The sequence below is a fragment of the Ovis canadensis genome, chromosome 21 (genome assembly GCF_042477335.2).
Source record: "Ovis canadensis isolate MfBH-ARS-UI-01 breed Bighorn chromosome 21, ARS-UI_OviCan_v2, whole genome shotgun sequence".
Classification (NCBI taxonomy): Eukaryota; Metazoa; Chordata; class Mammalia; order Artiodactyla; family Bovidae; genus Ovis; species Ovis canadensis.
This window is the reverse complement of record NC_091265.1, coordinates 41584960-41602306: the sequence shown is the minus strand read 5'-3', so window position 1 is coordinate 41602306 and position 17347 is coordinate 41584960. Positions and strand designations below refer to the sequence as shown.

The following is a 17347-nucleotide window of genomic DNA, read 5'->3' as shown; positions in this document are numbered from 1 at the left end:
GCAATTAAAATTGTGAGATTCACATTTAATTATTATTTCTGTTCTGAGATTATATAGCATGTAGATTCTAAGTTTACCTTTAAAAAAATAACCCTAGACTTGCTCATTTGTGTTATCATGCAAATTAGAATTGGAAGCATATTAAAGACTTCCTATCATTTGAAATTGACTTCCCTGGTAGCATCTGCCTGCAATGTGGGAGACCTGGGTTCAGTCCCTGGGTCGGGAAGATCCGCTGGAGAAAGAAATGGCAACCTACTCCAGTATTCTTGCCTGGAGAATCCCATGGACGGAAGAGCCTGGTGGGCTACAGTCCACGGTGTCGCAAAGAATCGGACAATCATTTGAAATTAGCCATCCTCAGAATGTGGTTTAGAGGAGTAAAGATTGTAGAAGATCAGTTCAGTTCAGTTCAGTCACTCAGTCGTGTCCGACTCTTTGCGACCCCATGAATTGCAGCACGCCAGGCCTCCCTGTCCATCACCAACTCCCCGAGTTCACTCAGATTCATGTCCATCGAGTCAGTGCTGCCATCCAGCCATCTCATCCTCTGTCGTCCCCTTCTCCTCCTGCCCCCAATCCCTCCCAGCATAAGAGTCTTTTCCAATGAGTCAACTCTTCGCATGAGGTGGCCAAAGTACTGGTGTTTCAGCTTTAGCATCATTCCTTCCAAAGAAATCCCAGGGCTGATCTCCTTCAGAATGGACTGGTTGGATCTCCTTGCAGTCCAAGGGACTCGCAAGAGTCTTCTCCAACACCACAGTTCAAAAGCATCAATTCTTCGGCTCTCAGCCTTCTTCACAGTCCAACTCTCACATCCATACAAAGGTCATGCATACTGGAGTTAAGGGACCACATTGCATGTGGCATCCAGCTTTAATACAGACAGCCACAGTGTTGCTTTCTTCTTTTAACTTTGTGGAATAAACTCCTATTTTTAGCATCCAAGGATGTGTTTCAGACTTTGACCTCCATGTGACATGTGACACTCAGAAGTACTCTCTTCTTGCAAGTCCCTTCCCTGGCTTGACTGGAACACTGCTTCTGGTCCTCATCCTGCCTTTCTGGTCATACCGGTCACACTTCCTTACTTGCCTTTTGGGACTTAGCTTTTTTCCCCTTGAGTGTTCTTGTTGGCCAAGCTTCTGCCCTATTCACCTGCCCACAGTCCTCAGGATGCTTTTCATTCTTGTCTTTCCAGTCGGTGTACTAATTAAAGACTTAAGTTTTGACCTGTATGGTAGATCTGCTTTTCTGACTGAGTCCTGGCTATCTCCTAGATGTCTGTAATTCCACATGCCCTAAATGAAAGTCATCTTTTCTGCAGACTTGTTCCTTCTGACCTTCTTTATTAGGGCATGGCACCATGCAGTGCCCATGTTGGAACTCTTGTACTTTCTTTGTTGAAGCTTGGGTATATTGATTTTTTGTGTGGTCTTTTTGTCCTGCTTTATGCCTTCTGGCATATAATACTGTTTGAAAGAAATTATTTTTTTAAATGTCAGCTATCACTAACACGTTTCTAGAAGATCAACATTTCTTGGAGTGGAAGATAGCAAAACTAAATATGTTTAAGCAACATTTTATTAATGCAAGATTTAAAAGATTGCTTTCAGGATTTGTAATTTCTTAAAGTTCAGATTTATCTATCAGCAATTTTGAAGGGAAACTGTGTTGTGCTGTTGTATTAACTTACTATATATTTAGGAAATAGTTTTACTTTTGAGCTAGCTATTATTAGATTCTTAGGAGGTAAAATCCATTAAGTTCTAAAATTCTGAATCTCAATAGGTCTTCCTGCTGCTGCTACTTTCTGTGATTACCATGTGGGCTGTTGGATACATATTGGACTTCGATTCAGATTCTTGGCTTTTAAAAGGATTTCTTTTAATAATATTGTTTTTTCTGATGTCTTTGTTTCCAAGGTATGTATTAGTCTTTGCAAAGCTGGTTATTGCATTTCAAATTTGAGTACTCTTTTTTTTTTTACTGTTATTAGCTGGAGCCACAGATTTTTATTGAGCTATGAATGTTACTTATCACATAGAATGATCCTCAAGGTGGGAGGGCAGGGCTTTGGTGGTATATGATTTGACTGAAAGCAAATTGGTCAATCCAATAATTTAATTACATTGACAATTGGTAGAAAATAAATATCCTAGCTCACTTTTTTTTCCTGGGTCACTTTTTGAATTGTTAATGAATAATGAGAAGATTTTTGTAACTATTTTGCATCTTGAAGCATTTTTGCCCATTTTTCGGAAATTGATTTTTTCTATTCTAAATCTAAATTCATTTTAAGCTAGTTTTTAGCTCATAATGTTTTTTAGGTAAGAAACAACCTAAGTAAATCATAGGAAGTTATAAAATAGTAACTGTGGTATAGTTCTATTTTTAATAAAATATTCATACATTATATATATATACACACACATATATTTACATATTTATATGTAATACATATACATATATATGTATATCTATTGTATACAATGTATGTTGTATATATGTATACAATTTACATATATACATTATATATGTGTGTGTATACACACACACACACATATATATGTAGTCACTAGTTAAGAGTCAGATTGCCTGGGTTCAAGTCACGCTTTATCACATGACAGTCTGACCTTGAGCAAGTTGGTTTACCTCTCTGTGACTCGATTTCTTCATCTCTAAGATGAGGATGATATTTATGACAATGCCTGCCTTGTGGTTAGTACAAATATAATGGTTAAAACCATGACTGATGCCCAGTACTCAGTAATCAGTACCCAGCGCTGCTTTTCATCTTCCTTTCCCAGTAGAGCGGCATCCAGTTTCTACATGAATAATGGGTCCCATCCTCAGATCACTGGCCCCCGCTGTTCTTTGCTGCCCCTCACCCCCCACACCCAGTGCCCTCCCAGGCCCTCCCTGCCCTGTCCCCCTTGGTCTGCTCGCACCCTCTCCTCCGCTGACTCCTTAGGCCAGGCTGCCTCACTGATCTCCTGACTCCAGCTGTTACCCCGCTGTAGTTCCTCCTCACTCAGCAATCAAGGGTGGGCTTTAAAAAAGCAAGCCAGTTTCTGTCTTCTCTCCCTGCATAGAGCCCTCCCGTGGCTTCTCCTTGTCCTCAGAATGACGTCCAGACTCCTTGCCAGTGAGGTGCTATGTAATCACCCCTTCCCCTCTGGCATTATCTCTTACTTTCACTGCCCTGCAGCCTTCTTTCTGTTTCTAGAACATATGACGCTCATACCCATCTGGGGCCTTGGCTCTTGCTTGTGTGTCTGTCTGTACCGTGTTGTTACGGAGCGGGAGACGTCTCATGGACCTCAGTTCCCTGCATCCCCTCCTCAGCCAAGCCATGTCTGACTGGCTCTGCTGTATCCTCCCCTTGTATTTGCTTCATGGCACTTAATTACTGTTTCCTGGAATGTAAGGCCAGTACAAGCAGGACACGTGTCTCTCCTGTCAAATGTTTTCAGTCACTGAAGGAAAGGAAAATGTAACAGTGATGATCTGTAAGAGAGAATCTAAAAGAAAGTGCGTGTTGCTGTCTTCAGGGTGTGATTATGAGTGTTCCTATGTCCGTTGTCTGCTTACCAGCATTTTGTGGAATAAGCATGAGTTGCTTTTGTTATTTAAAAAAAAAAAGCATTGGTGGAATATTACCATTTAGTCATTCAAGAGCAGGACAGTAGGCTGGAAATGAATTTAAAAGCTCAAATTTCTGAAAAATAGTAAAATGCCTGAAATTGCCTGCTATGCAGAAAATTTGTAAGTTAGAGATATTCATTCATTTTCCGCTAATTGGATTGACTTGGTTTTCAAATAAATTTTAAGCCAAATTGCAATCACTTTTTTTCTTTTTTCCAGAGAGAAAGCAAAGGCCGGCACAGTATCTACTCACCTAGGATAGGGGCATTTGAGATTTTGTTTTAATAGAAACTCATGTTATAAAAAATTTATATGGAAACTTTGTGAGTTGAGGGCTTCATATGCTAGGCTTAGCATATGGACACTGTTCAAATGGGAGACAAATGCATATGGTAGCTTTGTCCATACTCCAGTCCTCTCCAGTACTCTTGCCTGGAGAATCCCAGGTACGGGGGAGCCTGGTGGGCTGCCGTCTATGGGGTCGCACAGAGTGGAACACACTAAAGCAACTTAGCAGCAGCAGCAGCAGTCTTGTCCATTCTGCTTTTATTTCTTCCACTCTTCAGAGTCCCAGTTTCACGGAGTAAGCTGCTATGAACTTCCACTATTACTAGGCTCCACAGGAGGTTGTTTGTTGATCCAGGCTGCTATGTGATACCTGTCAGGAGTAGACAGGTCGTAGTAGCAGGCTGTTACAAATAAGAGAGTTCACTGCACCACTTAATTAGGTCAAACAAATTTTGCTGCAGACAAGCCATGCCATGAAGGTTATGTGGGATCCAGTTGGCCTATTCTGCAACATATTGGGGGCCTGAGGTTTGGGATCTTTATACTTGTTGCCAAGTGTTATTTCATCATAGTTGTGCTTAGGATCTTGATAGCTTTTTAAAAACCCTTTAATATGTGTGTTCAATCATTTTATGATATGAATTTAAAAATAGATCTAGGTAAACTATATTCATGCATGATTTACTGTATTGAGTATTTAATGTAAAATATTTTTTTTTCTTTTGAAACTATAATAGTAAACATTTGAGTAAGTTTTATGTGGACTTCCATGTTGCTTGTGATCCAAGCAAGATGGCTGGGGTTTGATGACGAGAGCCACCCATAACCTGTATGTATCTTTTTATGTTACGTGTCTGCTTCACAAGCTGATTGTAGGATAAAAATGCTCAAGGTTGTGTGCCTCTGTGTGTTTCAAAAATACACTGCTATCTTCGCATTTAGCTTGTTAAATGTGAAGATGACTCTCCAGGGATTTAAATTTTTGCATTTTGGAAATATAATGTGTATTTGAAAATACAACATGCCAAAAATACAAATATGTGTTTCAATAGAAATGAAAAAGATTAATTGAAAATATAATGTTATTGGGAGTGAAATAACGTGTAGGTTCGTCACAGGAACTTACTTTGAGAGTCTCAGTGTTTCAGTTTTCCCACACGTACAATGAAGCGATGCTGGTGCCTAGCTCTTACCACATGGAAGGTGGCACGTAGCACTTGGTGAAAGCTGCTGCTGTTATCTGAGGTCTTCTTTATTTTCACTGTTGTTGTTATTTAAGGGAATTTAGAACTAAGATGAATATGATAACGCTCAGAATCACTAATACCTTATGTTTATACTTTTTTTCTTTTAGGTTCTTGCTCGGGTACAAGAGCCTTATATACTTACCAACAGTCTTTCTGCTGAGCTCCATTTTTTGGATGTTTATGACTTGGTTCATCTTATTCTTTCCTGATATCCTTCAAGTTTACATTTAAATGCATATCTCATTTAGCTTTTAAAAATGACTAAAATTTAGATACTAGATGAGATCCAGGGAATGCAAATCAAATTTATATTAATTTAATGGTCCTGATTGATGGTGTTTAATGTTGGAAATCTACTGAATTCTGGACGTGATCTCAGGGTACACTATGGAAACAGCAGGTGTTTAATATTAATTACACATAGGAAGGAAACAGTTTAACAATATATTAAAACAGTAAATGAACTGTGAATTATTTAGATCCATAAAAATTACTGTGTTGCCTTGAGGTTCTCTTTAAGGTCAGATGGTTCTTTTAACTTGGTCAGCAGTTATAGTGATTAATAAATCTGGATGCCAAGATTACCTGTACAGGTGAAATACTGAAGGAAATGTGTCCTCTTCAGCAGTAGTCAGTGCAGTGTTATCATCCAAGGCAGTGATTTTCAGTGCACAGTAAAAAGAAATTTGCGTTGCCACCCAAAATATATGTGAGACAAAAGCACATCCTAATATGTGCTTTACTCTAACATTTTTGTTTTTTATTCTATTTCCTTTTTAAAAAATGCAAGTCATAGGCCACTTAAATCTTTCATGACCTACTAGTGGATGGCAACTTGTAGTTTAAAAAAAACAACTCATCCAAGGGATTGGTTTATTACTTGAGGAGCAGGGCCCAGGCCAAATCCAGTCACCTGAAAGTGAGGATAGGGGTTACTTCTTAGTTTATGGCTATTTATAGCTCCCATTAGGAAGGATGCGTTTTCTCCAGTTTTCAGAGTTCCCACCTCTTTCCAGGCTCCTTTCTCTCCCTCAAAGGGCCCTAGGAAACCATTAAAAGCCTTGCTTTCCTTACAGGGCAGGAGAATGGATGTGGTGGATAGACATATACCTTTAAGCATATTCCTCTAACTCTCTGTTATTTCTCATTCTGGGAGTGATACACTTTTAAAGAAAGAATACTGCTTATAAGAGAGATGCGTTCACTCAGTTTATTGTTTCATCGGAATAAATGTAAAGTGAGAGAGGCATATGAATTCTGAGTGCATTTATCACCCTTCATTATAGCATGTTTTTACTTTAGTGATGCTCTTTATTTCTGAGCGTTATCTCTAGTACTTTTCAGAGTCCTTTAAATAAATGGCACAGTATACCATGGGGGTCATTTTGACTTTTCAAAAGATTTTATTGCATTAACTTTCATCTCAGTTATTGATTTGAGGGCAGCTTTTTAAGCACTGGCCTTATGACCACCACTTAATAAAGGCTTGGGTGATATTATGTGATACAAAAATACTTTATCACTTATAGAAGTCCCAAGGCTAGTAAATGTTTTGGTAATTGACGTAGTACTGAAAGGGCTGACTGATATTTTATTTATGATTTCATACACAGTGGAGTAAACATAGTTTTAAAATTGTGTTTCTTGATGACTTTTTAAAATGTGGGTAGCTCATGCTCTTTTAGATTTTGCACTAAAAAAGTGTGGTAGTTTTTACATTGAATTATTTCAAATTTTCAGTGTCAGTATTAACAAAAGTGTTACTCCACCATAGTTTGAAAACCTCGATTACAGAAGTATTTAGTTAGTATTCAGCTGAGTTTACTGCTGTTCAATATTTGTGACGATGTCATAATATGAGAAGGACTGATTTGATTTCCATAGCTGGACAGAATCTTAAAAGACGTTGGAGTTGACAGGAAGGTCTTTTACTGACATGTACAGCATGAAACCAGTTCTAATAAGCACGCAGGCTGCTGCTGGTGGGTCCAGGTCAGTCAGTAGGTGGCGCCATCAGATCAGTGTTTTCCAAGCTGAGTGCTAAATGTTATCTGTGTGCACTGAGGTGCTGCCCTGGAAAGACCCATCCTGAGGGTGTAGACTAGTTGTGTTGCCGTGTCTGGATTGCATGGGGCCTCCACTCCCATAGCCACTTTGCCCGTCATGGGAAGAGGGCCTGGGAACATTGTGGAAGGAATGTGGTCTTTGGAATCAGACAGAATGAATTGGAGTTCTGGCTTTTTTTTTTTTTTTCTTACTAGTTGTTATGTGAAGTGAAGTGAAAGTTGTTCAGTTGTGTCCAACTCTTTGGGACCCCATAGACTGTAGCCCACCAGGCTCCTCTGTCCATGAAATTCTCCAGGCCAGAATACTGAAAGGTATTGCCAGTCCTTTCTCCAGGGGATCTTCCCAAGCCAGGGATCGAACCCAGGTCTCCCACATTGCAGGCAGATTCTTTACCTGCTGAGCCACGGTACCATTGGGCAAATAATTTCACTGAGTATCAGTTTTCCTAAATTAGGAATAACAGTACCAAGTTCATCAGGTGCCTGCAAGTATTACTATGTTAGGATGTCTGTAAAATGCTGACCATAGTCCCCATTCTGTAAATAATACCTATTATTTTATTATTATCAATTACTCTTATGAACAAAATCTGTGTGGAAGGTTATATGTTGGAATTTTAAGAGCAGCTCTAGGTTAGCTCTTGAGATGAACACTTTCTTTTAGTGCCTTTTGTGTGTACAGCAAGTGATATGTGGCTTTTATGAGGCAGGTTTGAGAGAAGGAGAGAAGGCCTTAGTGATGAGCTTGGAAGTAAGATTAAGATTCAGCAAAGAGATGGTGAACCACTGAACATGACGTTTGGGATTCCAGCTGTAGCTGAGTTAAGTTTAAGAGGAATAAATATGTGAAGTCCTAATACTGAGTTTCAGACAATCAGCGTGATACAAGTACACATCGTGGTGAGGAATGACACAGCTTCAGGTCGGATGAAAAAGAACCAGGAGCTTTGACCAGAAGCCTGGTATGTGTAGTGATGTGGCTTTCAAGGAAACCAGTGTATTGTCTAGTATTATTAGGATGTGAGTGTCTAGGCAAAAGACATCAGCATCTCACTGTCGACTGCACTGGTCAGGACACACCTGAGATGTGTTTGCTCTGTTTCAAATTCTGTTCTTTCGAAAAGAGACAGTGGCTAACAGAGGAACGTATGCAGGAAAGCGTGTTGTACGAGCAGTGATATTGCTGCCTATCCTGGAGGTGTAAGCTCTGCCTTCCAATTTCAAGTGCCTGAAAGTCTGTCATTTGGAAGACAGTGCATTGTACAGAATGGGCACTCAATAAAAATGTTGGAAGCAGCTCCTGTAGCATCTGCCTATAGGGCAACTATAGTGTAGATTACAGTGTAGATATAAAGGAGCTAAAGAACGAAAACCAGTTAATCCAAGTTATACAATGGCAGGTCTCAGATCCATGTTGAGAAATATTCTAGCTGCAAAAGGGTCACAGGCTAACTGGGGAGGTTAAATTGTCTACAGATAACTATAATCCAGGGCTGAGTGCCATAGAATTAACATTCTTGGGTTCAGGGAAGGGAGAGAATCCTTTTCCACAGGGAAAGACCTCAAGTGAAAGGGAGGCTGTAAGTTAGGTCTTGAAGGCAGTTAGGACTTGGACATCCTAAAAGTATGATTTTAGAAGTAGATGGGGAAAGTGGGGAACACTTGAGAGCAGTGAACCATACAAAGCAAGGGCATGGGAACAAGGAATGCTTGGCTTTTATGTGAGGGAATATAGTGAAGGGATCCGTTCATTTGGAAGGAGAGAATCCATCAATTTCTGCAGGACTTGTTTTAAAGATTATTCAGAACAGGAGCCCCAGATTTGTTCCACTCAGTACGGGAGATTATCCTGTGATTCAGTTGGAGGTTTTTGAGACTGTGTCGTATATGTTGATCAGGATTTTAGGGGAATGCAATTTCAATTTCATACAGCTTTTTTTTTTTTTTTGATCCTGTGTTTTTCATAAAGCCAGGCCCATCTGCAGATAAACCAGTAAGCTAAACCAACAAGATCCATTCCTGCCTACCGGAACCAGATGTGGTTCTGCTGTTTTTTTGTGGGTAAGAGCAGTGCTTCTCAAACTATAATGTGCATGTGCATCCCCTTGGGATCTTGGTAAATTCCAGAGTCTGCTTCTGCAGGTCTGGGGTGAGGTCTGGAGCTCTACCCTTCTAATAAGCTCCCAGGTAAAGCCATTGCTGTGGGTCCACGGACCACACTTTGAATAGCAAGAGTTTAGTTTGTTCTATGGCTACATTTTTCCACTCTGAAGTTTAGCACCAGGCAGCTTGGCAACACCTCCGAAGGCAGATACAGTTACTGTGTCAATATAATGATTTTTTTTTTTTTAGTTTTTTATTTTTTAAATTTTAATATCTTTAATTCTTACATGCATTCCCAAACATGAACCCCCCTCCCACCTCCCTCCCCATAACATCTCTCTGGGTCATCCCCATGCACCAGCCCCAAGCATGCTGCATCCTGCGTCAGACATAGACTGGCGATTCAATTCTTACATGATAGTATACATGTTAGAATGTCATTCTCCCAAATCATCCCACCCTCTCCCTCTCCCTCTGAGTCCAAAGGTCCGTTATACACATCTGTGTCTCTTTCCCTGTCTTGCATACAGGGTTGTCATTGCCATCTTCCTAAATTCCATATATATGTGTTAGTATACTGTATTGGTGTTTTTCTTTCTGGCTTACTTCACTCTGTATAATCGGCTCCAGTTTCATCCATCTCATCAGAACTGATTCAAATGAATTCTTTTTTACGGCTGAGCAATACTCCATTGTGTATATGTACCACAGCTTTCTTATCCATTCATCTGCTGATGGACATCTAGGTTGTTTCCATGTCCTGGCTATTATAAACAGTGCTGCGATGAACATTGGGGTACATGTGTCTCTTTCCATTCTGGTTTCCTCGGTGTGTATGCCCAGCAGCGGGATTGCTGGGTCATAAGGTAGTTCTATTTGCAATTTTTTAAGGAATCTCCACACTGTTCTCCATAGTGGCTGTACTAGTTTGCATTCCCACCAACAGTGTAAGAGGGTTCCCTTTTCTCCACACCCTCTCCAGCATTTATTGCTTGCAGATTTTTGGATCACAGCCATTCTAACTGGTGTGAAGTGGTACCTCATTGTGGCTTTGATTTGCATTTCTCTAATAATGAGTGATGTTGAGCATCTTTTCATGTGTTTGTTAGCCATCCGTATGTCTTCTTTGGAGAAATGTCTATTTAGTTCTTTGGCCCATTTTTTGATTGGGTCGTTTATTTTTCTGGAATTGAGCTGCAGAAGTTGCTTGTATATTTTTGAGATTAGTTGTTTGTCAGTTGCTTCATTTGCTATTATTTTCTCCCATTCAGAAGGCTGTCTTTTCACCTTGCTTATATTTTCCTTTGTTGTGCAGAAGCTTTTAATTTTAATTAGATCCCATTTGTTTATTTTTGCTTTTATTTCCAGAATTCTGGGGGGTGGATCATAGAGGATCCTGCTGTGATTTATGTCTGAGAGTGTTTTGCCTATGTTCTCCTCTAGGAGTTTTATAGTTTCTGATCTTACATTTAGATCTTTAATCCATTTTGAGTTTATTTTTGTGTGCGGTGTTAGAAAGTGATCTAGTTTCATTCTTTTACAAGTGGTTGACCAGTTTTCCCAGCACCACTTGTTAAAGAGATTGTCTTTACTCCATTGTATATTCTTGCCTCCTTTGTCAAAGATAAGGTGTCCATATGTGTGTGGATTTATCTCTGGGCTTTCTATTTTGTTCCATTGATCTATATGTCTGTCTTTGTGCCAGTACCATACTGTCTTGATGACTGTGGCTTTGTAGTAGAGCCTGAAGTCAGGCAAGTTGATTCCTCCAGTTCCATTCTTCTTTCTCAAGATTGCTTTGGCTATTCGAGGTTTTTTGTATTTCCATACAAATCTTGAAATTATTTGTTCTAGTTCTGTGAAAAATGTGGCTGGTAGCTTGATAGGGATTGCATTGAATTTGTAAATTGCTTTGGGTAGTATACTCATTTTCACTATATTGATTCTTCCGATCCATGAACATGGTATATTTCTCCATCTATTAGTGTCCTCTTTGATTTCTTTCATCAGTGTTTTATAGTTTTCTATATATAGGTCTTTAGTTTCTTTAGGTAGATATATTCCTAAGTATTTTATTCTTTTTGTTGCAATGGTGAATGGAATTGTTTCCTTAATTTCTTTTTCTACTTTCTCATTATTCGTGTATAGGAATGCAAGGGATTTCTGTGTGTTGATTTTATATCCTGCAACTTTACTATATTCATTGATTAGCTCTAGTAATTTTCTGGTGGAGTCTTTAGGGTTTTCCATGTAGAGGATCATGTCATCTGCAAACAGTGAGAGTTTGACTTCTTCTTTTCCAATTTGGATTCCTTTTATTTCTTTTTCTGCTCTGATTGCCGTGGCCAAAACTTCCAGAACTATGTTGAATAGTAGCGGTGAAAGTGGACACCCTTGTCTTGTTCCTGACTTTAGGGGAAATGCTTTCAATTTTTCACCATTGAGGATAATGTTTGCTGTGGGTTTGTCATATATAGCTTTTATTATGTTGAGGTATGTTCCTTCTATTCCTGCTTTCTGGAGAGTTTTTATCATAAATGGATGTTGAATTTTGTCAAAGGCCTTCTCTGCATCTATTGAGATAATCATATGGTTTTTATTTTTCAGTTTGTTAATGTGGTGAATTACATTGATTGATTTGCAGATATTGAAGAATCCTTGCATCCCTGGGATAAAGCCCACTTGGTCATGGTGTATGATCTTTTTAATGTGTTGTTGGATTCTGATTGCTAGAATTTTGTTGAGGATTTTTGCATCTATGTTCATCAGTGATATTGGCCTGTAGTTTCCTTTTTTTGTGACATCTTTGTCAGGTTTTGGTATTAGGGTGATGGTGGCCTCATAGAATGAGTTTGGAAGTTTACCTTCTTCTGCAATTTTCTGGAAGAGTTTGAGGAGGATAGGTGTTAGCTCTTCTTGAAATTTAATATAATGATTTTAATTGGACAAGGAGAACTGGTTTATTCCTGGCTTATTGGTTCATTATTGCACATTCATTTGTCCTTCCCTGGAGCAAAATTTTCCTTTTTGATGGAAACGATTTGAACCACTTTAAAAGGACTTCAAAGTGGGTAATGTCTATCTTTGAAACACTTTATCTTAACTTACCCATAATATCTGCCTTTCCAAATAGTATCTAATTCGTAACCACTTTGCAAGGAGAGCAGTTTCTTTGTTTCTGAATTAACTCAGCCTAATACACTACAAGAATTATGTTATTAAACTTCCATGTAAGAAATGTTTGCTAGCATTAATCTAATATATAGGGAAGTATTTTTAATTAGAATCTCTGAACTCAGTGATTTGTTTCTTTGAATAGTTTTGTTAAAATTTATTAGGTGGTCAGAAAATACTATTTTAGATGCACACAGGAGAGGCACAGTTACACCATTAGATATTAATTTGCTTGGATCTGGAAGGTTTTTCAGTATTTAGGAGGTTCTTCATGTACCGCAGCTATTCCTCTCAGTCTTTTATATGAGTTTCAGCTAATGAGAAGAGATAATTATTAGCCAACTATGAGCAGATTCCTCTAGGAGCAGAACATAGGGTGGGACCAGGTTTTAGGGTTAGTCTGTGTAGTGGTGTGTGTATGTAAGAAAGGCACGGGTAGAGTGCAGAGTAAAGAGACTCTTAAGCACCAGTGATGAAATGTGCCTGCATCATAATTAGGCTGTTCTTACTAGAAATCTGATATGTTCCTTAACTTGGCTTTCACATGTAGCAGGCACCCCTTTGTATTTCGTTTTCATTATCAGCATAGTAGCCTTTCTCTATTTTTTCTACAAGACTTGGACAACTGATCCAGGGTTCACTAAGGCTTCAGAAGAGGAAAAGAAAATGGTGAGCTTTCTCTGTAATGTTACTGACTTGTTTTATAGAAGGGCATGGTAAACTATGTCGGTTTTTATTGGGACTGCATCTCTAGTGCCTGGCAGCTAATCAGTCTGTTAGTCGCCTCAGTCGTGACAAACCCTTTGTGACCCCATGGACTGTCACCCGCCAGGCTCCTCTGCCCATGGAATTCTCCAGGCAAAAATACTGGAGTGAATTGTCATTCCCTTCCCCAGGGGATCTTCCCAACCCAAGGATCGAACCCGAGTCTCCTCATTACAGCCGAATTCTTTACCATCCAAGCCCCAGGGAAGCCTGGCACATAATAGGTGCAGCGTAAATGTGGAATAATTAAATCAGCAAACAGATTTCTTCACTGTCATTTATTTATATGAAAGTTTAAAAAGTGTTTTTATTTTCCATTACAGTAATATACCACCAAGACTTTTCAGATACAATTTCTGTCAGTAGATATGAGCTCCTGCTTCTTTATAATAATACTTAGGTAATGATCATACAGCTTAAATTCCCTTATGAAATATAGAGAGTATCTAGGACGAGGCCAAGGGGAGTCCTTCTACTTAACTGGCTGAGCAGATGCCCTTTCTTGTCCTCAGACTGAAATTGTCAGGAGTCACGGTGTGTTTCCCATTGCTTGTGAATGTTAGAAGTTAGGGAGATTGTTATTTTCTCTGTTATCTAAAGCCAGTATTCCTGAAAGCCTGCCTTTGAAACTTATAACCATCAATTCTGATGTGTAGGTGGTTTTTGTTCCTTTTTTATGAGTGTATAATGTATGTGTTTATTTTTCTCTAGCATATTATAACTGAGAGATCATTGCCATTCATGGAATACAGGGAGGGGGTGCAATTTTTGTGCATTCTAATTTATTGACTGTGGTTGAAAATGCAGCCTTGAAAAGTCACATATTTCAGGCACAGAATGATATGGTGGCAGGTCTTCTAAATTGCTTTTCTAGCTATTGCAGTTTGGAGAGAGAACTGTGAGAATGGTATATAACCATGCATCATCCATTTCCCCAGTAAAAAGCAAACGTAAGGTCAAACTTAATGTCTTTCAGAGTATCATCACCCTTGCAGAGACCGGCTGTCTGGACTTCAGAACATTTTGTACATCCTGTCTTGTGAGTGAATCTTTTCCTCTATAATTCTTTTCCCATAGTAAAAGCAAATTCTTTGTTACAATGCTCATGTATGCATTTTTTGCATCTTCTGGTATATTTTTACACCTTTCTTTTTACCAGGTATAAAATTGTTTTTTTTTTTTTTTAATTTCACATTGCTGTCAGAACAATTTTCTGCCTTGAACATATGAGAGAATGATGTTTATAATCTCTTGAAGTTGCCTATGGTTGAATCTCTTTTTGTGTTTGGTTTGCTTTTTCCTGCCGTGAAGCATATGTTAGAGCTAACTTGGAGTCTCAGGATCATGGTGACCCTAGAAACCGCCTAGTGAAACCTTTGATTTAGCAACTGAGGATTCATGGCCTAAAGAGAAGTAACTTTCCCCAAATTACTGACAGAGCCAGAAATGTAACTCGTGTTTGCTGTTTCTTCAGCTGGTACTCATCCTGCTGTGTGGTGCTGCCACATTTCCCCTTCATCAGTGTCAGTAGGCTCTGGACTCCAAATCCCCTTTATTCATGGCCTAATTAAAGTAGACACCTGGAAGTAAGAGTAACAAGGCCTTCCAGAGCCTAAGTGAATTGATGATCAGTATAGGATTATTTGTGCCAGTGTGTCTTTATAATTTAGAAATAAAATTTTGCTTTTGATTTGTTACCACTTTGGGATTCTGATATCTGCTTTTCGCTCTCTTAATTGTCGCCTTAGATAAGGAAGCCATTAAGATCACTCCATTGCCACGTGTGCAACTCCTGTGTGGCTCGGTACGATCAACACTGCCTGTGGACTGGACGGTGCATAGGTGAGAGTGTCAAGTTTCCATCTGAAGTTCAGCTCTGTCTTAATACGTGTGACTTTAAGCATCTGTAGGTTTTGCTTGTCAGAAATCAGCTCTGTGGTCTTAATACTTTCAGAACACTGATTGTTGAGGTTGATAATAATTTTAAAGCACCTTTATAGATAGTATCCTATTTTATCATGAGAAGTTGGTATTACTGTCTTCATTTTAGAGTTGGAAAAAATACTAAAGGTCAAATTATTTGCTTGAGTTCACTTTAGTAGTATCAGTTTTCCACTCCAGATAGCATGTTCTTTCCATAATTTGTATCTTATCCCTTTTATTCACCTTTTCTCCTTGCCTCCCAGGCTCAAGTAGGCACCAGAGCCAGAGATGGCAGAGGTCTGGGGTCTGCCTTCCCTGGGAGTATTTACTGTCCTGATCTGCAGCCCTGGGTTTCCTCTGAGCCATCACAGTAAAAGGCAGGGCTTTATTATGAGAAACTTCAGAGTCTCATGAGTCTTCAAGGGGAGGCTATGCTTGTAGAATCTTGATGAACAAAAGGCACCTTTCCGTGGTGCATTTTGATATTCTCTACTATTGGGAAGATCCCCTGGAGAAGGAAATGGCAACCTACTCCAGTATTCTTACCTGGAGAATCCCATGGACAGAGCCTGGTGGGGTACAGCCCATGGGGTCACAAAGAGTCAGACATGACTGAATGACTTAACGCTTCTGTGAGCTTTTGTGTCTACAGTACAGGTGAAGAGATCATTCCTGTGTGCCCAGGCTTTGTGGACCCCATCCCACCATAGGGGTGAGATGAATGGCATTAATGACAGGCAGCCTTGAATGGCACTGAGAAAACAATAGTATAAGCCCACGTATTTTTATCACACCATGTTTACGTAGTATTTTCATTTACATCATCCTCTTTGGTTGCCACAGGCTTGTGAAGTAGACAGAAGAGATATTTTCCTCATGTTGTGAGAACACTGAATCAGAAGTTAAATTACCTACCTACCTGTAGTCACACAACTTGTCATTTGTAGATCAGGGTCTCCTGATTCCAATGGGTGTTGTTCCTTCTGCTGGGCTTTGGGAAGCTGGGAACATCATGGTGGCTAAGGAGCTTTGTGTCATTAGCGTCAAAATGTGGCCATTTCCAGCATGGGGAGGGGCAGCACGTGCAACAGTGGGGCTTGGACACCTGGCACCTTCACCCTTCCCTGCTTCTGTAGACCTGTCTCAGGTACTGCAGGTTGCCCCTCTTCTGCTGTATCCAGCTCCGTGCAAGATATCTGTTGCCCCTGTTTGTTTTCTGGGTTCCCCTGATTGAGTCCGTCCTTGATGTCCAGAAGTCACACTTGTATAAACTCATTCCATGGAAGGAAGGAAGAGACACAGGGTATGATTTGCCCACTCATTTCCCTCCAACACTGTAGAGGCCATCCTAGGGCTGTATAGGATTTACTTAGTAAGCTTTGTTCTCCAAAAAAACAAGTGTCTTCTTTTAGTAAGTAATGAATAAATATTAGTTCAGTTGATGTGGACATTTGAACAGGGCATATCAAAGCTGTTTGGTTTGGGTTTAATGGCATTTAAAAGCAAAACAACAGCTTAGTTCTTTTTTACTTTAGTGAAAGCTTTTGACAGGAAATTGTTTAATAAGACCTTGTTTGGAAAATCATTGTAAGAAAGTGTTAAATATGTTGTTTTTCTTTTTTGATGTAGGTTTTGGCAACCATCACTATTACATATTCTTCTTATTTTTCCTTTCCATCGTGTGTGACTGGTTTATATATGAATCTTTCATCTGTAAGTATACGTTTTTCTTATAGCAGACTTAGACACCCACACTCGATGCACTGTTTCTTGTAAACTCTTTTATATCACATTGTGGCTGGATGACTATAAACCATACCCTAATAAAAGTGAAATGAATGCTCTTAAGACTCTTTCAACATCGGGAAGCTGTAAGAAATGCTAGGAGAGGTTAGTTGTCAGTAATTTGTAAGAGATTGAACTCTGAAGTAACCTTGATAAGTTTGAGAAGTGGTCAAAAATAGACTCATATAAGTGCAGATTTATCCCTCACTGAGATGAGTAAAAATCAGTTGCTCAAGTACAAAGCAAGGGGAAGTGATAAGTAAATGAAATAGGGGGCAAAAGTTGGTGGTCGAGAGGTTGAGGGAGCGGGGTGGAGGTGGTCATAGTACTTAAGGCACAGAACTCTGA

At 39.4% G+C, this 17347-nt stretch overlaps 1 protein-coding gene across 3 annotated transcripts in view; it reads left to right on the top strand.

The window, feature by feature from the left end:
* The window catches only part of ZDHHC13 (zinc finger DHHC-type palmitoyltransferase 13), a 55488-nt gene that overhangs the window by 27939 nt on the left and 10202 nt on the right, over nucleotides 1–17347 (top strand). For all 3 annotated transcript variants that reach the window (XM_069565344.1, XM_069565346.1, XM_069565347.1), the window contains 6 exons: nucleotides 1792–1925; nucleotides 5291–5391; nucleotides 13071–13195; nucleotides 14268–14330; nucleotides 15040–15133; nucleotides 16844–16927. In XM_069565344.1, coding sequence (XP_069421445.1) covers nucleotides 1792–1925; nucleotides 5291–5391; nucleotides 13071–13195; nucleotides 14268–14330; nucleotides 15040–15133; nucleotides 16844–16927 — 601 coding nt within the window. The remainder of the gene's footprint in view (nucleotides 1–1791; nucleotides 1926–5290; nucleotides 5392–13070; nucleotides 13196–14267; nucleotides 14331–15039; nucleotides 15134–16843; nucleotides 16928–17347) is intronic.